General features: G+C 40.2%; 1 protein-coding gene across 1 annotated transcript; it reads right to left on the bottom strand.

Moving 5' to 3' along the window:
* Positions 1–1,283: 1,283 nt before the first annotated feature.
* Positions 1,284–10,592, bottom strand: hhipl1 (HHIP-like 1). The gene is made up of 9 exons (XM_028566073.1): positions 10,127–10,592; positions 7,753–8,399; positions 7,509–7,652; positions 6,965–7,293; positions 6,415–6,541; positions 5,592–5,737; positions 5,382–5,463; positions 4,324–4,406; positions 1,284–3,131 (listed from the first exon to the last, which is right to left on the bottom strand). The coding sequence occupies exons 1-9, from the start codon at positions 10,418–10,420 to the stop codon at positions 2,569–2,571; spliced, it is 2,415 nt and encodes an 804-aa protein (XP_028421874.1). The 5' UTR covers positions 10,421–10,592; the 3' UTR covers positions 1,284–2,568.
* Between the last annotated feature and the right edge of the window lie 6,091 nt (positions 10,593–16,683).

Below are 16,683 nucleotides of genomic sequence, written 5' to 3'. Positions count from 1 at the left end.
TCTCTTTTTTGAGACATGTATCGCTGTTTGAGCGCCTTCCATTTACTCCGGAGGACGTCCCACGGCTTGTCGTAACCTTTGTTGGTCATTTCCTTCGCGAGTTCCTGATAAATGATGGCTTTTCTTAGATTTTTGATATCTAAAATAGCCGTTATATTTTGATCGTTAATTAAATTCAAAAAGTGTCTTGTCTCTCTATCTGTCTTTGTTGACACATGTCGTGTGCAAACGGAAATACTGGGTGGAAATTAACTAAAACTTCTTCTTCGTTTTGTGGCGGGTTGCAACCATAAAATGACCTAAAACTTAATCGCAATTCATTAATTTATTCGGCAAATAACATTTCCATCAGCGTTTATCGCATAAGCCGTATATCGATCAAGAGAAAATCCGATGAGACCGAACGTATTTCCTTTGAGTCGATATTCATGAAATTCTGTCGAATTTTACTGTTTCCATAAGGCATTTTTCATTCAATATCACTTAATTCGGATAAAAACGTGTGGATGGAAACATAGCTATAGTTCCATTATCTTTATTGTGACTATTATTGCTACTGTTCATCACACCCCCAACCGGCACCGTCAAGACACCGCCTACCAAGAGCCTGGGTCTGTCTGAGGTTTCTCCCTAAAAGGAAGTTCTACCTCGCCACTGTCGCACTAAATGCTTGCTCTTGGGGGAATTACTGGAATTGTTGGGTTTTTGTTAATTACAGAGTGTGGTCTGGACCTACTCTATCTGTAAAGTGTCTTGATATAACTCTTGTTGTGATTTGATACGATAAATAAAATTGAATTTAATTGACACACAGAGACTGAGGAGGTTGGGGGGGATTCAGGGCTAATAACAGGCTGGTTGCAGAGAACTGGGACACACACACATTGGTAGGCTGTAGGCTGTTCAATCTGCCGCTCAGCATATCAATGACTGTCCCAACACAGAGAGGGCCGATTCCTCAAACAACAAGCACTGACTGGTTGGAATAAAAGGGCTGTCATTTAAACTTTGTTCGTCTCAGTATTTACTCCACATCCTGCAATCATGGAATCATGGAATTAATTATTGTTAATTGTTTATTTAGACCTGGATTATAATGCACTATTTGATTTAAAGGGAAAACAATGCAATAGAAAACAATAGATCACCATGGTTACCAAAATATGCCAGATTAGCATACCATATCAACATAAAATAAATAAGATAAACTCAGCATGAGACGGTACTCTCAAATATCAACTGTTTGGTCCAAGTGTGGGTGAAAGCCAGTACAGACTAGAAATCTTTTATTAAAATCTTCACAACATTTTGTTATTATAATTACAGGATCACAATACACCCATTCATTCACTCATGGCATCGGACATTTACAAGGACACTAAATGTCAAATTTGTTACTAAAAGAAATCGCTGAGTAGGCAAAGACTTAATGCAATAGTGCAAAAACATACATTCAAATTAAACATTCAAGTCTGTGATGGAAAATTTAAAATAAACTCTTATATAGACATTTACCTTTGAGAAAAAGCTATGTGCAACTACTGGCAAGGAAAACTGGAAGGATGTTTAGCTTTTAGATGTTTGTTTTTTTACAGAAAGTGTATGAAACCCATGCCCAAAATACTCATACATTCTGTCATTGTGTTACTTGGGGCACGTTCAGACCAGAAAAAGCGATTTGGGTTGGGTTGTGCGACGGTGGGGGTGTCACTTAAATGGCCCATGTGTGTAACGTCCTGTTGTTATTTATCCCCCCAAAGTAGCACAATTAGACTTTATATTTCCCAATTACTGTTTTCCATCAAATCTTTTATACATCTTGATGTTTCCGAGGGCACTTTCATTTCACGGCAAAAAATGAAAGAAAAGAGACGGAGCGACTGTGCTTTGTTGTTGGAGGAAACAGTTGCCTGTCATGCAACTCCTGGGCAGTTCAGTGCTTGGTTGCTTCCGAAACCTCATCCTCTGCAATACATACTCAATATGTGTACTATGGTTCAACATGAATTTGTGTAAATAGACAGTAGTGTGTATCTTTTCAGACGCACTAAGCTGTTCAACGTCACTTCCTGAGAGCCTCCTTGCCGTTGACGAGATGTAACCATGGTACATTCACGTACTATTGGTTTCATACTAAGGTTTCGGACGTACTAAAAAATCTCACATACTGTTTTAGCCTAAATAGCATGTTAGTATGGAATTTCAGATGCAGCCATTGTTTTTTAAAACTTTCTAGTGGCAGCTATAGAGGCAGTGATGTTTCCTGTATTATTTACCGGATTCTCACACCGTCTCAAACAGTTCTAAACTTATGGATGCAATTATAGTGAAAATAAATTATTCCCCCTTTTGCTCCGGACACCCTGGAACCCCCTCAAGGACCCCTGGGGTCCCTGGACAATTTTAGAGCATATTTCCGCCATTCATTGTATCTGCTGGAAATATCAAGACATAAAGTCATGTGCTCTATGTTTGGTGTGCTCCTTCATGAGTAGATTGGCTGTTAAATTTAGGGTGGAACAGGTTTAGTTAATGATAATTAGCTTTGATTTCATAATAGTCAAACATTTAGACTTCTACAACGGAGTCCGAGTTGCCACAGATCACCCCAGCGTCTTCATAATGGGCACAGTTATGTGTCCCCACGCCGGCGTGTGTGCAGTCCAGCAGGCTGGACTCGGTCCCTTCACACTGAACATCATCCAGAAGAATCTGCAGATCCTTCCCCTCCCCAAACTCTGAGTTCCTGGCTGCCTTAATAGCGTAGCTGAAGCCCAGCTGCTGGCAAACCACTGCAGCATTCTTGGTGGTCCAAAGGTCGTCACAAACGGTGCCCCACTCCCCGTTAACGTAGATCTCCACTCGTCCGCGGTCGCTGCGGCCTTGTTCATCCCCAACAAGCCTCACCACTCCGTTCTGGAGCTCGGACGTACTCTGCGTTCTGGATTTGCCCTTCCTGCGTTTGCCTTTCCGCCTCGGATGTCTGGGGGATTTGGTGGTGGTTGTGGTTGGCAAAGCAGTGGTCGGGTCTGGTCCTCCTAGACGGTCAATGAGCTCCTGGAGCCAGTCGTAGGACTCTGTGGGTTGTGGCTCAGGCTGGATTTTGTTTGCTGGCTCAACACCGATTAATGCTAAAGGGGAATGACGAAGAAACACAAAAACAGATTAAGTCACAGATTCAGTCAGTAGTAGGGTTGGGCTTCGTTTTGATTTTAACAATTGTGATTCCAATTCCGATTTTTCCTTTCGATTCTGGTTCTTATCGATTCTCGATTCCGATTCTTTGAGGGCTGGAGTTGAAACGGGTCACATGCTTATTTCACAGATAAGAAGAACATTTTTATCTTGATTCAATGTTGATTTACACTTTTACCGGGCTTTATCAATGTAAAATCAAACCACACTTTAGAGCGCGGCTTACTGCTCTCCATGGCTGCAACACAACATGCACCTGGAAGTCTGGTGGCCGCTACGGAAACCCCAAAAAAACTTGCACATATTAAATCTGGAATCGATGATTGGATTTCGAAACCAATTTTACCAATGATTTTTTTTTTTACATTTTGTTAATTTCAGGGGGAGGACGACATTTCTACTAGAGCGCCGAATCAAATCTCTTCTCCAGCAGAGTCAAGTTTTATAACATGCAGTAAAAAAGTGTTTGTGTAGCCCATGTTAACTTTAATTTACTCAAGATATTGTTTTTTGTCAGACCTGTGAAATGCAATTAATACATTAGTTTTAAAAAAAAAAACTTCCCGGGCGCCCGCATAGCTCAGTTGGTAGAGCGGGCACCCATATTTGGGGGTTTACACCTCGACGCATCGGGCCCGGGTTTGGCGCCAACATGTGGCCCTTTTCTGCATGTCGTTCCCCCCTCTCTCTCCCCTTTCATGTCTTCTGCTGTCCTATCAAAATAAAGGCTGAAAATGCCTCCCAAAAAAACTTCCCTATTCTGATTATAGTTAGACTATCCACGCATAGATTATTTATAGCTTCTAAGTTCATTGATTCAATATTTTTCAAACCTGTTTTGTGTTATCTTGAAGAATAAATGTTAAAGACTAATGTGTTTATATTTTCGGCTGCCTTGACAGCATCAGGGTGATGTTTGAGGCTGTTTAAAGTTTCCTGTGACTATATGACTAATAGATCACCACGGTTGCCAAAATAAATCATATTAGCATACCATATTAACATAAAATACGCCCAACCCTACAATAAAAATTGGAATTGGTCATTTTTTAAACAATTCCAAGTTGGAACCGGTTCTCGATGCCCAATCCTAGTCAGTATGGTCAACGTGTTTGGAAGTGGACTCACTTTCCTGGGGAACAAACTTGATGAGGTTACTTTTCACTCTGACAGGAAGAGGATCATAGTGGCATTGTCTCGGTGGAGCACGTCTGAAAAAACAAGGAATAACAAATCAGAATAAAATGTAGTTGCACATAGGGGAAGACAGAACCCAAGCAGGTGGACACATACAACATATTTTGTGTTCCTCAGACTTCCAGTCTTTCATTTTGTATTTTACTTAAAGCTCAAGTCACAACAGTGGCGAGGAACAGTTAAATAAACTGAATGGCTGGGAAACAAATTAGGTGACACAACCATCCACCGCTGAGAGAAATGCAGAGAGAGCCAAGAGCTGTCCGAGGCAATGTCAGAGAAGGGAGATTTAGAATGGCAGGCCTTTCACACTACTGCCAACACTGCTTCATTTCCCTTCTTTACCCAAACAGAGACAGGCAGTATAACCTCCACATTCAGCAAAAGTTATCCCATCAGCACTGAGAAAACACAGATCTAAGCTTACACCCAGGCCAAGAATGATCATGATACTGCACATCCCTCAGGCTCACAGAGAAGAACGACATGCCTGTGTTTGTAATTATGAACAGATGTGTGTCTTACATCTCCCTTTCCAAGAAACAGAAACAGAACTGTACATACTCTCCACACAGGGAGCAGTAACTGTACATGGCAAAATGCACGTTTTCTTCACGTAATAATGAAGTAAGAAAGAAGCAAAGCAATGATTATGTTACTGTATGAAACCCTGTTTCTGCAGCAACTTGGACTACTCATCACCCCTAGCAGTGGCAGTAATGGACAGAACCATCTTGTGCCTGGTCTATATGAGCAGGATCGGACTCTGTGATTCTATTGTTTGTGTATGTGTGCATGAATATACCTATATATACCTTTACACATGTTCTGCTGAAACTGAAACGAAGTCCTGGATAATTTTGTTGGGAAATAATGTGGACAGAAATTTCTTCATCACAGTCGGTCACCTGCGCCTTTTAACAGTGCACAGGAATATCTAGCTGCAGCACACCAGTGAGAGTGAACACACAGTGTCCCCTAATACTCACCTTGAAGGGTCCACCACTTTATAAACGACTCCTGAAGGTGACGTAGCGCTCGGTATTCCAGTCGACATGAAGTACAGCTCGCCTGGTGGAAAGAAAAAAAAAACATTTCATCAAGAGGAAATTACACTGGGAAACATATTTCCAAATTACTGCTAGGGCAAACTCGAGTTATATTCTGAGTTTGAGAGTGTGCATGTGTTCATGCATTACCAGCTTCATCCTCTGCAAAGGAGATGATGTACTGGTGGTAGTTGTTGATGAGTCCAGGGAAGGCACAGGTCAGGCCCATCCCCATACAGATCTCATTGTAGTTCCAGTTCCCTGTGTTTCTGTCCTCCCGCAGACTCATCAAACGCCTGGAAAAGATCAAATCTACAATCTCTAATGTGCAGTGCACTGTTACTTTATGATGGAGCGTTTTAATTACTTTTAATTCCGCTTTTGTTTATGTATTCCTAAATTTCCCAAAGTACTTTTAAACAGCCTTAGAGAACATGTATAAACTGGTTATATAGCAGTGTCAAGTGTCAAGTTAAGTTTATTTTATTTATATAGCCCAATATCACAAATTTACATATTTGCTTCAGGGGGGTTTAAAATCTGTACAGCATACAACACCCTCTGTACTTTGAATCTCGATTCAGATAAGGAAAAACTCACCCCAAAAATCTTTAATGGGGGAAACATGGAAGAAACATCCGGAAGAGCAATAAATACCTACACCATCGGGAAAGTAGGTTCTGTTGTGTTTATTAAAAGCCTCAGAGACCTACAGTAGGTGCAGATTGGTAGAGATTGCACGCGAGGCGAAATACTTTGAGTTTTTGTCTTAAAAATCAAATCTCCACCGCTGAGAAAAATAGAAAGAACAGAGTAGAAGAGAATGGCGACCTTTTGATGGATTCATGGGTACTGATTTTAATACTTTTATTATTATAATTCAGTCAGTTTTATGCTTCATCTTATGTCATGCATTCTATGTTTTGGTGTTATTTTGCAAAGAAAATGTGCTATTTACCATATTAACCCTTACCCACTCATGAAGTCTCCAAATATGTACATGCCGTTCATGTTGGGGTATTCACAGCCTCGGTAAACATAGCCACCAGTCACTGACTTGCCCATCTTGTGAGGGTACGCATAAATAGGGAGGACATCATCTGTAAAAAAAATTTTAAAAGTCATAATTACTGTTCCAGTGAAAATAGATTTAAAAGTTGAATATAGATATATATTTTTTTTAAATAAGTCCATGTGACTATGCCTAATAATTATATACCCAAATAAAATCAGAAAGCTGTTGGTGCAGAGTCAAATTGACTCAAGCGTAGCAATCAGTGGCAATGATATACACTAGAGAGAACAATGCAGTTCTAACTAACAATGCGCATTAGAAGTGACCGGTGATGCATTCAAATATTTATAGTTAGTGAAGTACGTCATGTCGTAGGTTATAGTCATCGATTCATTTAACTGTCTAGTGTGTGCGTACAACATCATTGGAGACTACCGTTGTCTGCAGTCGAAGGAGGGTAACAATGAATGTTTCCATTTTACCATTTGACTGACCAGAGCATGCCTACCTAGTGAGCTGTTGGCACACAGCTTCTTATCGTAGCAGGAGAAGCCCTCTTTGGCTCTCCAGCCGTAGTTTCGACCTTTCTCGATGATGTCGATCTCTTCAAACTTGTTCTGGCCCACATCCCCGCAGAAGATACGTCCTTTGCCCTCTTTGGTCCGAGGGTCGCCCCGGTCCACAGAACACCTCCACATATTGCGGACACCGTAAGCATATACCTCCGGTCGTGCCCCACGCTCATGTTTGAAGGGGTTATCTGGAGGAATTCTGTACAACGGGCCTCTCTCATTGTCATTCACATCAATGCGGAGAACTTTACCCAACAGAGCTGACCTAAAGTAGGACAAAGTCATGTTTTATCTCAGATGCACAGAAACATGCAATTACTCTTCATAAATCCAAACTAACTTTATATATTATGACTCAAACATGGATCTACCAGTAGCCCTATATATGATTCTTTGCTACATTTTAGAAAATTGGGTACATCCTTTCTTACTTCAGACCATTTGAGGGTGTCTAGTTTTAGGAACCTTTGGACGTCTTACTTGTTCTGGGCATTCCCATATTTCCCAAATGGGTCTCCTGCCATTCCACCATCCCCTGTGAAAATGTACAAGTAGCCATCATCTGCAAAAAGAAGTTGCCCTCCATTGTGGTTGGATGCTGGTTCATCGATCTCCAGAATAACCCTGGAAGGCAAGTGGACATATACATACATATGCAAATAAGACAAGAAAAAGAAGATATAGGTTTGTTTCTGTTTTGTAACATGGATCAGTCCATACCTACCGCTCAGAGGCATGGTCCACCACATTCATGTCATTGGCTGACACATGGAACTCACTGATCCTGATCCGCTCATCAAAACCCACCTCCACTGAGTAATACACATACAGCTTCCCATTGTACTTGTACTTGGGGTGAAAGGTGAGTCCCAGAAAGCCTCTCTCATCACCTTCCCATGATGACGTTAAAACCGCCTTGGTAATGTTCAAAAAGGGTCTTTCCAGTTTTGACCGGTCAGGAAGATACGTCCAAACCAAGCCCACCTGTTCTGCCACAAAGAACCGATGTGTCCCATCGTTGGCGTGCACCATGGCTAGCGGGTTCCGCAGCCCATTCGCAACTTCTTCCAGGCACAGCTGCAGACAGCCGTCCGAGTCCGACTGAACCTTGCCCAGATTGCTTGTGAGCTTCTGGTTGCTGAGGAGGTGCGGGTAGCAGTAGTCAACGTCGTCTAGTTCCAGGTACTGGCAGAGACGTGTCTGGTCTTCTTTGACTTTGGCTATGTGTGGGTCGTCAGACAGGAAAGGAATGGTGGAGCTGCACTTCTTCCAAAACTGGGGGCAGTAGTCAGGACAGAGACCAGGGATGGTCCTGATCGGGGTGCTTGGGTCCTCGGCATCAAAGAGGTGAGCTGCATATGGAGAGCATTCCTGGGCAGATGAAGAAGAGAGGTGAGAAGGAGAAGAGAGACAATAAAGAGGAAGATGTGATGAGTAGGATGTGTAGTATGTAGAGATTTCCTTAGACCCGCATTAACTGGTTTTGGGGCCACTTTATGGTAGCGGAAATAACACAACGAATAAATTATGGCGACACTAACTTTCACCTTGTAAATTAATATTGTGAACTTGGTAGCACACAATGGGCCATTTACACATCCAGCAAACACAGAGGAACTTGAAATTAATGCAATTAATTTATATTTTGATCATGATTTCAGCTCCTAATAATCACAAAAACAATTTATTGAGAAAAAGAATAATTTTGCACATTGAGTTTTTCAAAATAAACTCTTATTTGGTGTCGTGTTCTGAATGACACAAACACGTTAGCCCCTCTCGAAGGCTAAACTCACTCAGCCAATAATCAGCGAGGTCCTGTTTGTGGTATTTTGAGGCATTTAAAACTCTGCGCCAGAGAAGATGCTGGAGGGATAGAGCAGCGTTTGGTGAGCAAGTACCAAGAACTGTTTTTTAAGTTAAATAAATGTGACATCTTTCCAAAAGTCAATGAGTAATTGTGTTAAATAATCATGATTTCAATATTGTGATTATGATTTTCTCCATAATAGAGCAGCCCTACACCATGAGTTGCACCTGAACGCACAATGAGAAGTATGTGTAGTATGTAGAGATGTCCTTAAACCGGCATTAACTGGATTTTGGGCCACTTTATGGTAGCGTAATTAACACAGCACACACAATATAGAAACACTAACATAATATAACCTTGTCAGTTGATATTGTTAACTTTGCCCATTCACACATCCAGCAAATACAGAGTAAAATGCATTTGAAGTCACGTTTCTGTCCACCTGATAGGTTTTTGCAATTTATCAAATTTTGATCACCGTTTTGGCTCGTAATAATCACGTAATCGAGAAAAATTATGATTTTCCAGGCAATTGACACTTACTCTGTATATATAGTTTATATGTCACAGTTAGTGTAAAATCTGAAACCGAAAAGGATTTAATACATTCTGATCAGATTAATTCAGCATATGTTGTGTGTATAAAATCGTTATAGCCTACTATTGTACCCTTTCAAAACCAATTATATACCTTTTTTAAAGTTTTTCATCTTTGTAGGCCTACTGTTAAATAATGGTCACTAAATGTACAAGACAAGCCAAAAGGGAACAAATAAGTACCCTATGCCAAAGGTACAGCCACAGTTACCCTTTACAAGCCAATGTACCCCTAGAGGCACAATGATGTACTTTTATTTTCGAGTGTGTTTTGAGATCAGATCATACACAGTGAATATGTAATAGGCTAGTATTGGGTCGCCTACATTTGACTGAAAATAAACTGTAGCCCCAGTTGCCCAATCACCATCGCAGAAACCTCAAAGCTTTTAACCCCTCTCTCTCTTTACATGTCTCATCTACTGTTTATGACAGTTTTCAGGGAAATCAGGGCTGAGGGCTGACATTTACCTTCAGTCAGCTCGTCAGTGAACTTCATGGAAAGAGGAAAAGCCTTAATATTGTATACATTTACAATAAGATATATCATCCTGTTCAACTAGGGTTATGGTTATGTGTTTTACACATGACAATCGCATTCTTCTGCGTGTTCATGCTGTTAGGTCAGACTACATGACGCATGATGGAGACGCACGATGCCAAGCGACCTTTGTCCATGCATGCCTACCTGGCAGAGCAGCTCCAGGACGAAGCCAGCACAGTTGGCATATCCATAATAATCAAAGTTATCCATAATCTGGTAGTACTTTGTCATCAGGTCCTGGTCTTTCTGATAATCACAGCAGCCAAACTCCTTGTACATTACGCAGAACTCTATCTCCATTTGCGGTCGGAAGGGCGGCTTGAAGTCCAAACACTGCGGGTGTAGCGCTCCAGGTGCGACACACAACACCAAAACATACAAAATGCCAATCGGCGAGAGCCACAGGCGAGCCGGGACTTTGCCATAACACCGCCGCATTATGGCGTGCGTTGGAGACCATCGAAGAGAAAGTTGTACCAGAAGCGACTTCCTGTGTGCACTTTGACTCTGACTCCGATCATTTGCGGTTTTGCCCTCTGACGTGGTGAACCCGACCGCTGTGTCAACCGGGGCTGTCTGTCGTCAGTTCTGCTGTCCCGGGACATCACATCTGCTGTCCTGCACACAGAATGGTATGGAAGTCAACAGCAGAGCCTGATGGCCAGCTACAGAACACAGGGAGAGTCAGTCTGCTGTCTGTGTAAAACACTCATAATAACCATGTTAATGATTATAACTGTTAGTAGGCTAATAATTGTCAAATGGCCAAATATACTTTTTAAATCTAACCATAATAACGTGATTTAACAAATAACCATTAATCTGAATGACCATTTAAAAGAGGTTCTTTATTGAACCAGTTGGCTCCACAAAGAACTTTCTTGAAAATGCATCCTTAAAAAAACAATTTTAAAAATGGTTCTTTGAGGCACCAATAATAGTAACTCAAAGAACCATTTTGTGATGGTTCTTTGAGGCACCTTTGTGGGTTATTTATAGAAATGGTTCTTTAAAGAACCTCTTGTTAAAAGGTTCTTTGTGGAACTAAAAATGGTTCCCCTATGGCATCACTCCAAAGAACCATTTTTGGTTCCGGTTAGCACCTTTTTTTTCTGTGTGTAGAACACAGTGAGAGTCAGTCTGCTGTCTGTTTAAACTACTCATAGCCTTGATAATGGGCATAACCAGAGTTCAAAATAAACTTTTTCGTCCACCAGCCAAATGGCTAGTGAATGTTAAAATTTTACCAGCCACTCAATAGATTTCCATTGGGTTTTTTTGGGGTTGGTGAGTGAAGCAAATCTACCAGCCAATTGCATATTATACCAGCATTTGGCTGGTTAATGGTGCTAATTTTGAACCCTGATATTAACATAGGCCTACACTATCACCACCACCAACAAACTCTCATAAAAACAAACAAAAACAACTTTTATAATCCCAGTAGGCATATCATATGATATTTATTGCTTTCATTGTCCTGTCAAAGATTCTCTATAATGTCCAGTCTTCTGAATTTCAATTAGAGCACGCAGTGCATTATGGGACTGTGGGTTCTTCTGTTATTGTAGTATTTTTAAATTTTTTTGTATAAAACTGTTCTCTTTTGCAATTATTGAATAATCATGCATGTCAACTCCTGCTGCCCAGTAGAGGGCGACCTTACCAAGGCTTAAGTATTTCATAACAACAGTCGCCATAGTGAAAATGATAATGATATTACCATTATAGTTCTACACTATCACCACCAAAAACAAACTCTTATAAAAACAAGTGAACTACTCTTATAATCCCAGTATCATATGACATAAATTAGTTTCATTGAGAGTACAGTATTCTGAATGTCATTAGAGCATGCAGTGCATTATGGTCCGATGGTTTCTTATTGTAGTTTCTTGACTTAAACTGTTATCTTCTGCAACACATTATTATTTAATACTCCTGCTGCCCAGCAGAGTGCGACCCAGGGGCGATTCTAGGATCAGACCTTTAGGGGGGCTCATGACAATGTGCCACGGATACAGTGCCATGCAAAAAAAAAAAAAAACCTGCTAAATCAGTAATTTCATTAGCCGATAATCTCTGAGCTAGCTAGTGAACAACGTCAGCTAACGTTTTTCGACACTATGATGGAACTAAACCTGACACTTCACAAGTCACGGTAATAACGACCACACAATGTTCCAACGTTCAGCAATTTTAGTTTACGTTTCAATTTGGGTTCTAATCTGCGACATGAAATGACCAACTTCTTCTGTGGGGACTACCAACGTTAAACTTCACAACCGCACTCCCGCTCTCCCTCTGACAGATCAGATAGAGACTCAGCCAAAGGCCGGAGTCTGGCACAACCACCTGCGATTGACACTACTACACTACGTTTCTGTTAACCCTTTCCTTGACTGGGTTACAGGTTCATAGCGTTGGTGACAAACATAAAAGGATATTACACTGGTTTAAAGCCCTTTGAACCTGTAATTGTTGGTCCTCTGTCACTAACAGACAAGTTCACAAACTGTCCCTTGAAGCACCAAAATTGACTTTTAAAAAAAAATACTGTATATATATATATATATATATATATATATATATATATATCTTTTTTGTTGTTGTTGTTTTTTATTATTATAATTTTTAGGGGGGCTGAGATGAAATTTAGGGGGGCCAAAAAAGGGTCTAAAATTGCCAATGAGGCAACCTTACCCAGCCTTAATCATTTGATTTCCTGGATAAAAACAGTCGCCACAGTGACAATAATTGTGATGATAATAATAATTAATGAAAGGCTGCAAAAGTGGATTTATCCCACAGTCTTGCACACTGCAGGTATTGTTCAAATCCAGGTCATGGAATGGGGGAGGAGATGAATGTAGGCTATTTAAAATATCAGTGGATTTGATGAAGCGGGACAGTCATTCAGCATGTAGAACCTTGAAGTACATTCAACCTTCTTGTATGTTCAACCGGCCCTTGTTTTGGTCCATGTTTTCAGATAGTCTGTTTACCATGAATACAGTGTACATTCAATTGAAAGAAATATCTTCAGTCTGACTTTCTACATTCATACTTCTGAATGTGTTTTGTGTTCCAATGGTTTTGGTTTGGTTTTGGTTTTTATTTTTATGAATATAGAAAGACAACAAGGGGATCCAAGGGATAACATGTAAAAGTGAAAAACACTTTTTTCCAACATGGTCCCTGATGTAAGAGAACAGGACATACAACACATGCAAACACATACAGTCCTAAGATTAAAATTTATTGAAGGTCTTTGTGAGCTTGAAAACGGATTAAATCATGTAAAAAACATAACTACATTGATATTGTGAGTAAGAATGCACATGTAACAATAATAGTTCACAGCTAGCATTGAGACTAATGATCTTCTGCAAAACCATAGCATCCGTAGCTATATATGAGTGTTCCATTTATACTGTATGTTGCTTGCTTGATATTTCCTGATGAAGAAAGGTCAAAAGTTCCAATCAGGTCACCAATTATATCGTTTTAAATGAATTATTGTTGTTTTTAACCCTCTGGGGACGAAAGACGCACTTGCCCGTCCAAACGATGTTTGACATAACTCCTACTCAAAAAGTAGTAATTAAAAAATTTCATTTTAGATATTTACTATTTTAATCATATATAACCTAAGACTTTGGAAAATTCATTTCAAGCACCGAAACAATTGGTACAACACATCATAAGTTAAGGTTGCTTTTCAAAAGAGATTTGAGGAATTTCAAAAAGACAACTTCAACTTTTCAGCTTTAGCAACAAATGATCGCTTTACACATCGCTCTAGAAAAAAGTGTGGGCTTCATTATACAGAAAGCCAAGTTTGTTCTGAACATTTTGATATGTAACACACTGGGGATCAGTTTTATGCAAATACCCTAAAATAGTCATGAGGTCATAAGGAGCAAGGTTACCTCATCTTTCTCTGCTTTGCCCGCCCAGAGAATTTGGCCCACTCATGAGAGAGAAAGAGACATCATGGCTTTAAAACGCGCAAAGTGGCAGTTGGTCAAGGCCACACCCCCACCCTCCACCTTGCCCCCCCTCTCTCTCCTCCTCAATAGCTACAGACACAGAAATGGCACATCAGAAGGAAAGCTCATTGTGGGACTGGCTCTAGTGGTTATAATTCTGCACCAAGACTGAATTTCGGGAAAGAGACTTCAGATACAGTATTAGGGGACCACTAAGGTCTATATAAAAGAGACTTCAGATACAGTATTAGGGGGCCACTAAGGTCTATATAAAAGAGACTTCAGATACAGTATTAGTGGACCACTAAGGTCTATATAAAAGAGACTTCAGGTACAGTATTAGGGGACCACTAAGGCCTATATAAAAGAGACTTCAGATACAGTATAAGGGGACCACTAAGGCCTATATAAAAGAGACTTCAGATACAGTATTAGGGGACCACTAAGGCCTATATAAAAGAGACTTCAGATACAGTATTAGGGGACCACTAAGGTCTATATAAAAGAGACTTCAGATACAGTATTAGGGGACCACTAAGGTCTATATAAAAGCATCCAAAGAGCACCATGTCATGGGACCTTTAAAGGGTACATATATGCGTGTGAAAAAATACAAAATGAAGACATTGAATATAGGCAAATTGTTTCCAAATAAAACCTACATTTTGTTTCCCAAAATTAGTTTCCCAAAATGTAAAGGTGCTATATTGTGAAGATCCAGGATTTGAATTTGAACATCGACAACTTCTCAGTCCCTCCCCCCTTTCTGCTAAAGCCCAAACAGTCTCCTAAGACCCTCCCCCCACAAGGGAGAATGAATGCATGTGCATGAGCAGTGATTGACACACAGTTAGACACGCCCCCAGCCCTGATTGGAGGATCTGAACAGGGAGCTGTGGATTTTTGCAAATCGCATTACAGGCTGTAGGTGGTGCCAGAGGAGCTGGATTTTATTTTTTTAATTACCAGCTTTATCTAGTTCTACTGGAACATAGGGTCAGTTTCTAGCCTAGAAATCTAGACTCCCCCTAGTGGCAGCAAATTTATTTGGCAGCCAGGGGGGGTCTAGGCACTCTCCGTTGACTTTCAAGCTGCAAAAACCAAATTTTGGTCAGGCCAATCACATTGTGTATAGAGTCGGTGGGCGGGGCTTATGGCTGCTGCTGCTGGGAACAGCGGACTTCTGGAAGACTTGGAGTTAAGCTTTTCTTTGATAAAAGAACAAAGAACAACACAGAAATCCTTCTTAAAAAAGGAAGATGTGTTCGGAGTTTTGCCGACCGGATACGGCAAAAGTTTAATCTATCAACTAGCTCCGCTACCTTCTTTGTTGCTCTGCCTGGTTGTAGAGCTATCCTATTACGTGCAGAGGGAATTTGAAAGACAACCGTTTATCCCGCCCCTCGGATCGAGCTCCGTCAATGGGGAGTTCCCAGACCCAACATCTGGATGTGGGTCTGGCTTGTCAGGCTAGTCAGTTTCAGCAAATATGACAGAAAGTTAGTTTTAGAAGTCTTATCTACTGCACCTTTAAGCAGATGTTCTTATTTTATTAAACAATTACAACTGGACCCAACACAGCCAGGGCAGTGTAATGTAATTAAACTTATAGTTTAGCTACATTTTTGCAGTGGATGCTGGAATTCATATCTTAATAGTGATTCAAGTAGTTAAACTACTTGTTTTGCTATTTTTTGTGTAGTAAACTACTAAAACTACAAACTATTTGGGGTCAAAATTCTACAGTTAACGTTTTGAATCTGAATGTGTAAAACTAAACAAATATTTTACAAATGCAAGATACATACTTTTTCTCTAAGTTTTTGTTCCTTTTCAATGTTTTTGCTGCTTTTTACAACATTTTTGTCGCCTTTTATTCAAAGGTTTTTTTTGACAATTTTTTCAAATAGTGTTGCCTTTATCAAATTTTGTTGGGAAATTTTATTTTTTGCATTTTTTCAGTCACTTTTTCCGACATTAGTCTCCTTTTGATGTTTTTTAGTCGCTTTTTAAAAATACATGCATACATGTCCTAGGATCTCCCTAGATCACACGTGTCAAACTCAAGGCCCGCGGGCCAACTCCGGCCCGTTTGCAGATTTTGATCAGGCCCGTATATCAATTTGGGTTCACAATACATTTTGGACCTCCTAGTTGTGCACCAAACCAAAAACACAGGAAAGTGTTTTTTAAACTGCAATTACATGACATTCAAAGAAGAATATGGCAGATTTGCCGACTCTGAGACTCAGAAATTCCCCCAGAAGCAGCAGAGACAGTTTTCAAATTATGGCTGTGAAACTGGTTGTTGTTAAAAAAAAATTATTATTGTTTTGCTTGATTTGCTAAATTCTATGATGGCTAAGGAACTCTTTTGATGACTTTTGTAGGGCTTCATGTCAAGAAAAATGTGACAAAAAGTGTACAAAAAGTCAGAAAAAGCAACAAATTTACAAAATAATGACAAATGTCTGAGAAATCCACAAAAAAGTCAGAATAAAAACAACAAAAATGAGGAAAAAAGCTACCAACATTTTTTTTTTTAAAAGTGACATGCAGTAACAAAAGCATGTCAATAAACTCACCATGTCTGGCCCTTGGTGTTATTCTCTCCTTCCATTGTGGCCCTTAATGAAAATGAGTTTGACACCCCTGCCCTTTGGAGAGCTCGACCCCTCCCCCCCACCAATGTTGAACCCAAAGTTACGC

Source organism: Perca flavescens, chromosome 20 (genome assembly GCF_004354835.1).
Source record: "Perca flavescens isolate YP-PL-M2 chromosome 20, PFLA_1.0, whole genome shotgun sequence".
In the NCBI taxonomy this organism is placed as follows: Eukaryota; Metazoa; Chordata; class Actinopteri; order Perciformes; family Percidae; genus Perca; species Perca flavescens.
Note: the sequence above shows the minus strand (reverse complement) of the source record. Positions and strands in the feature narration are given on the sequence as shown.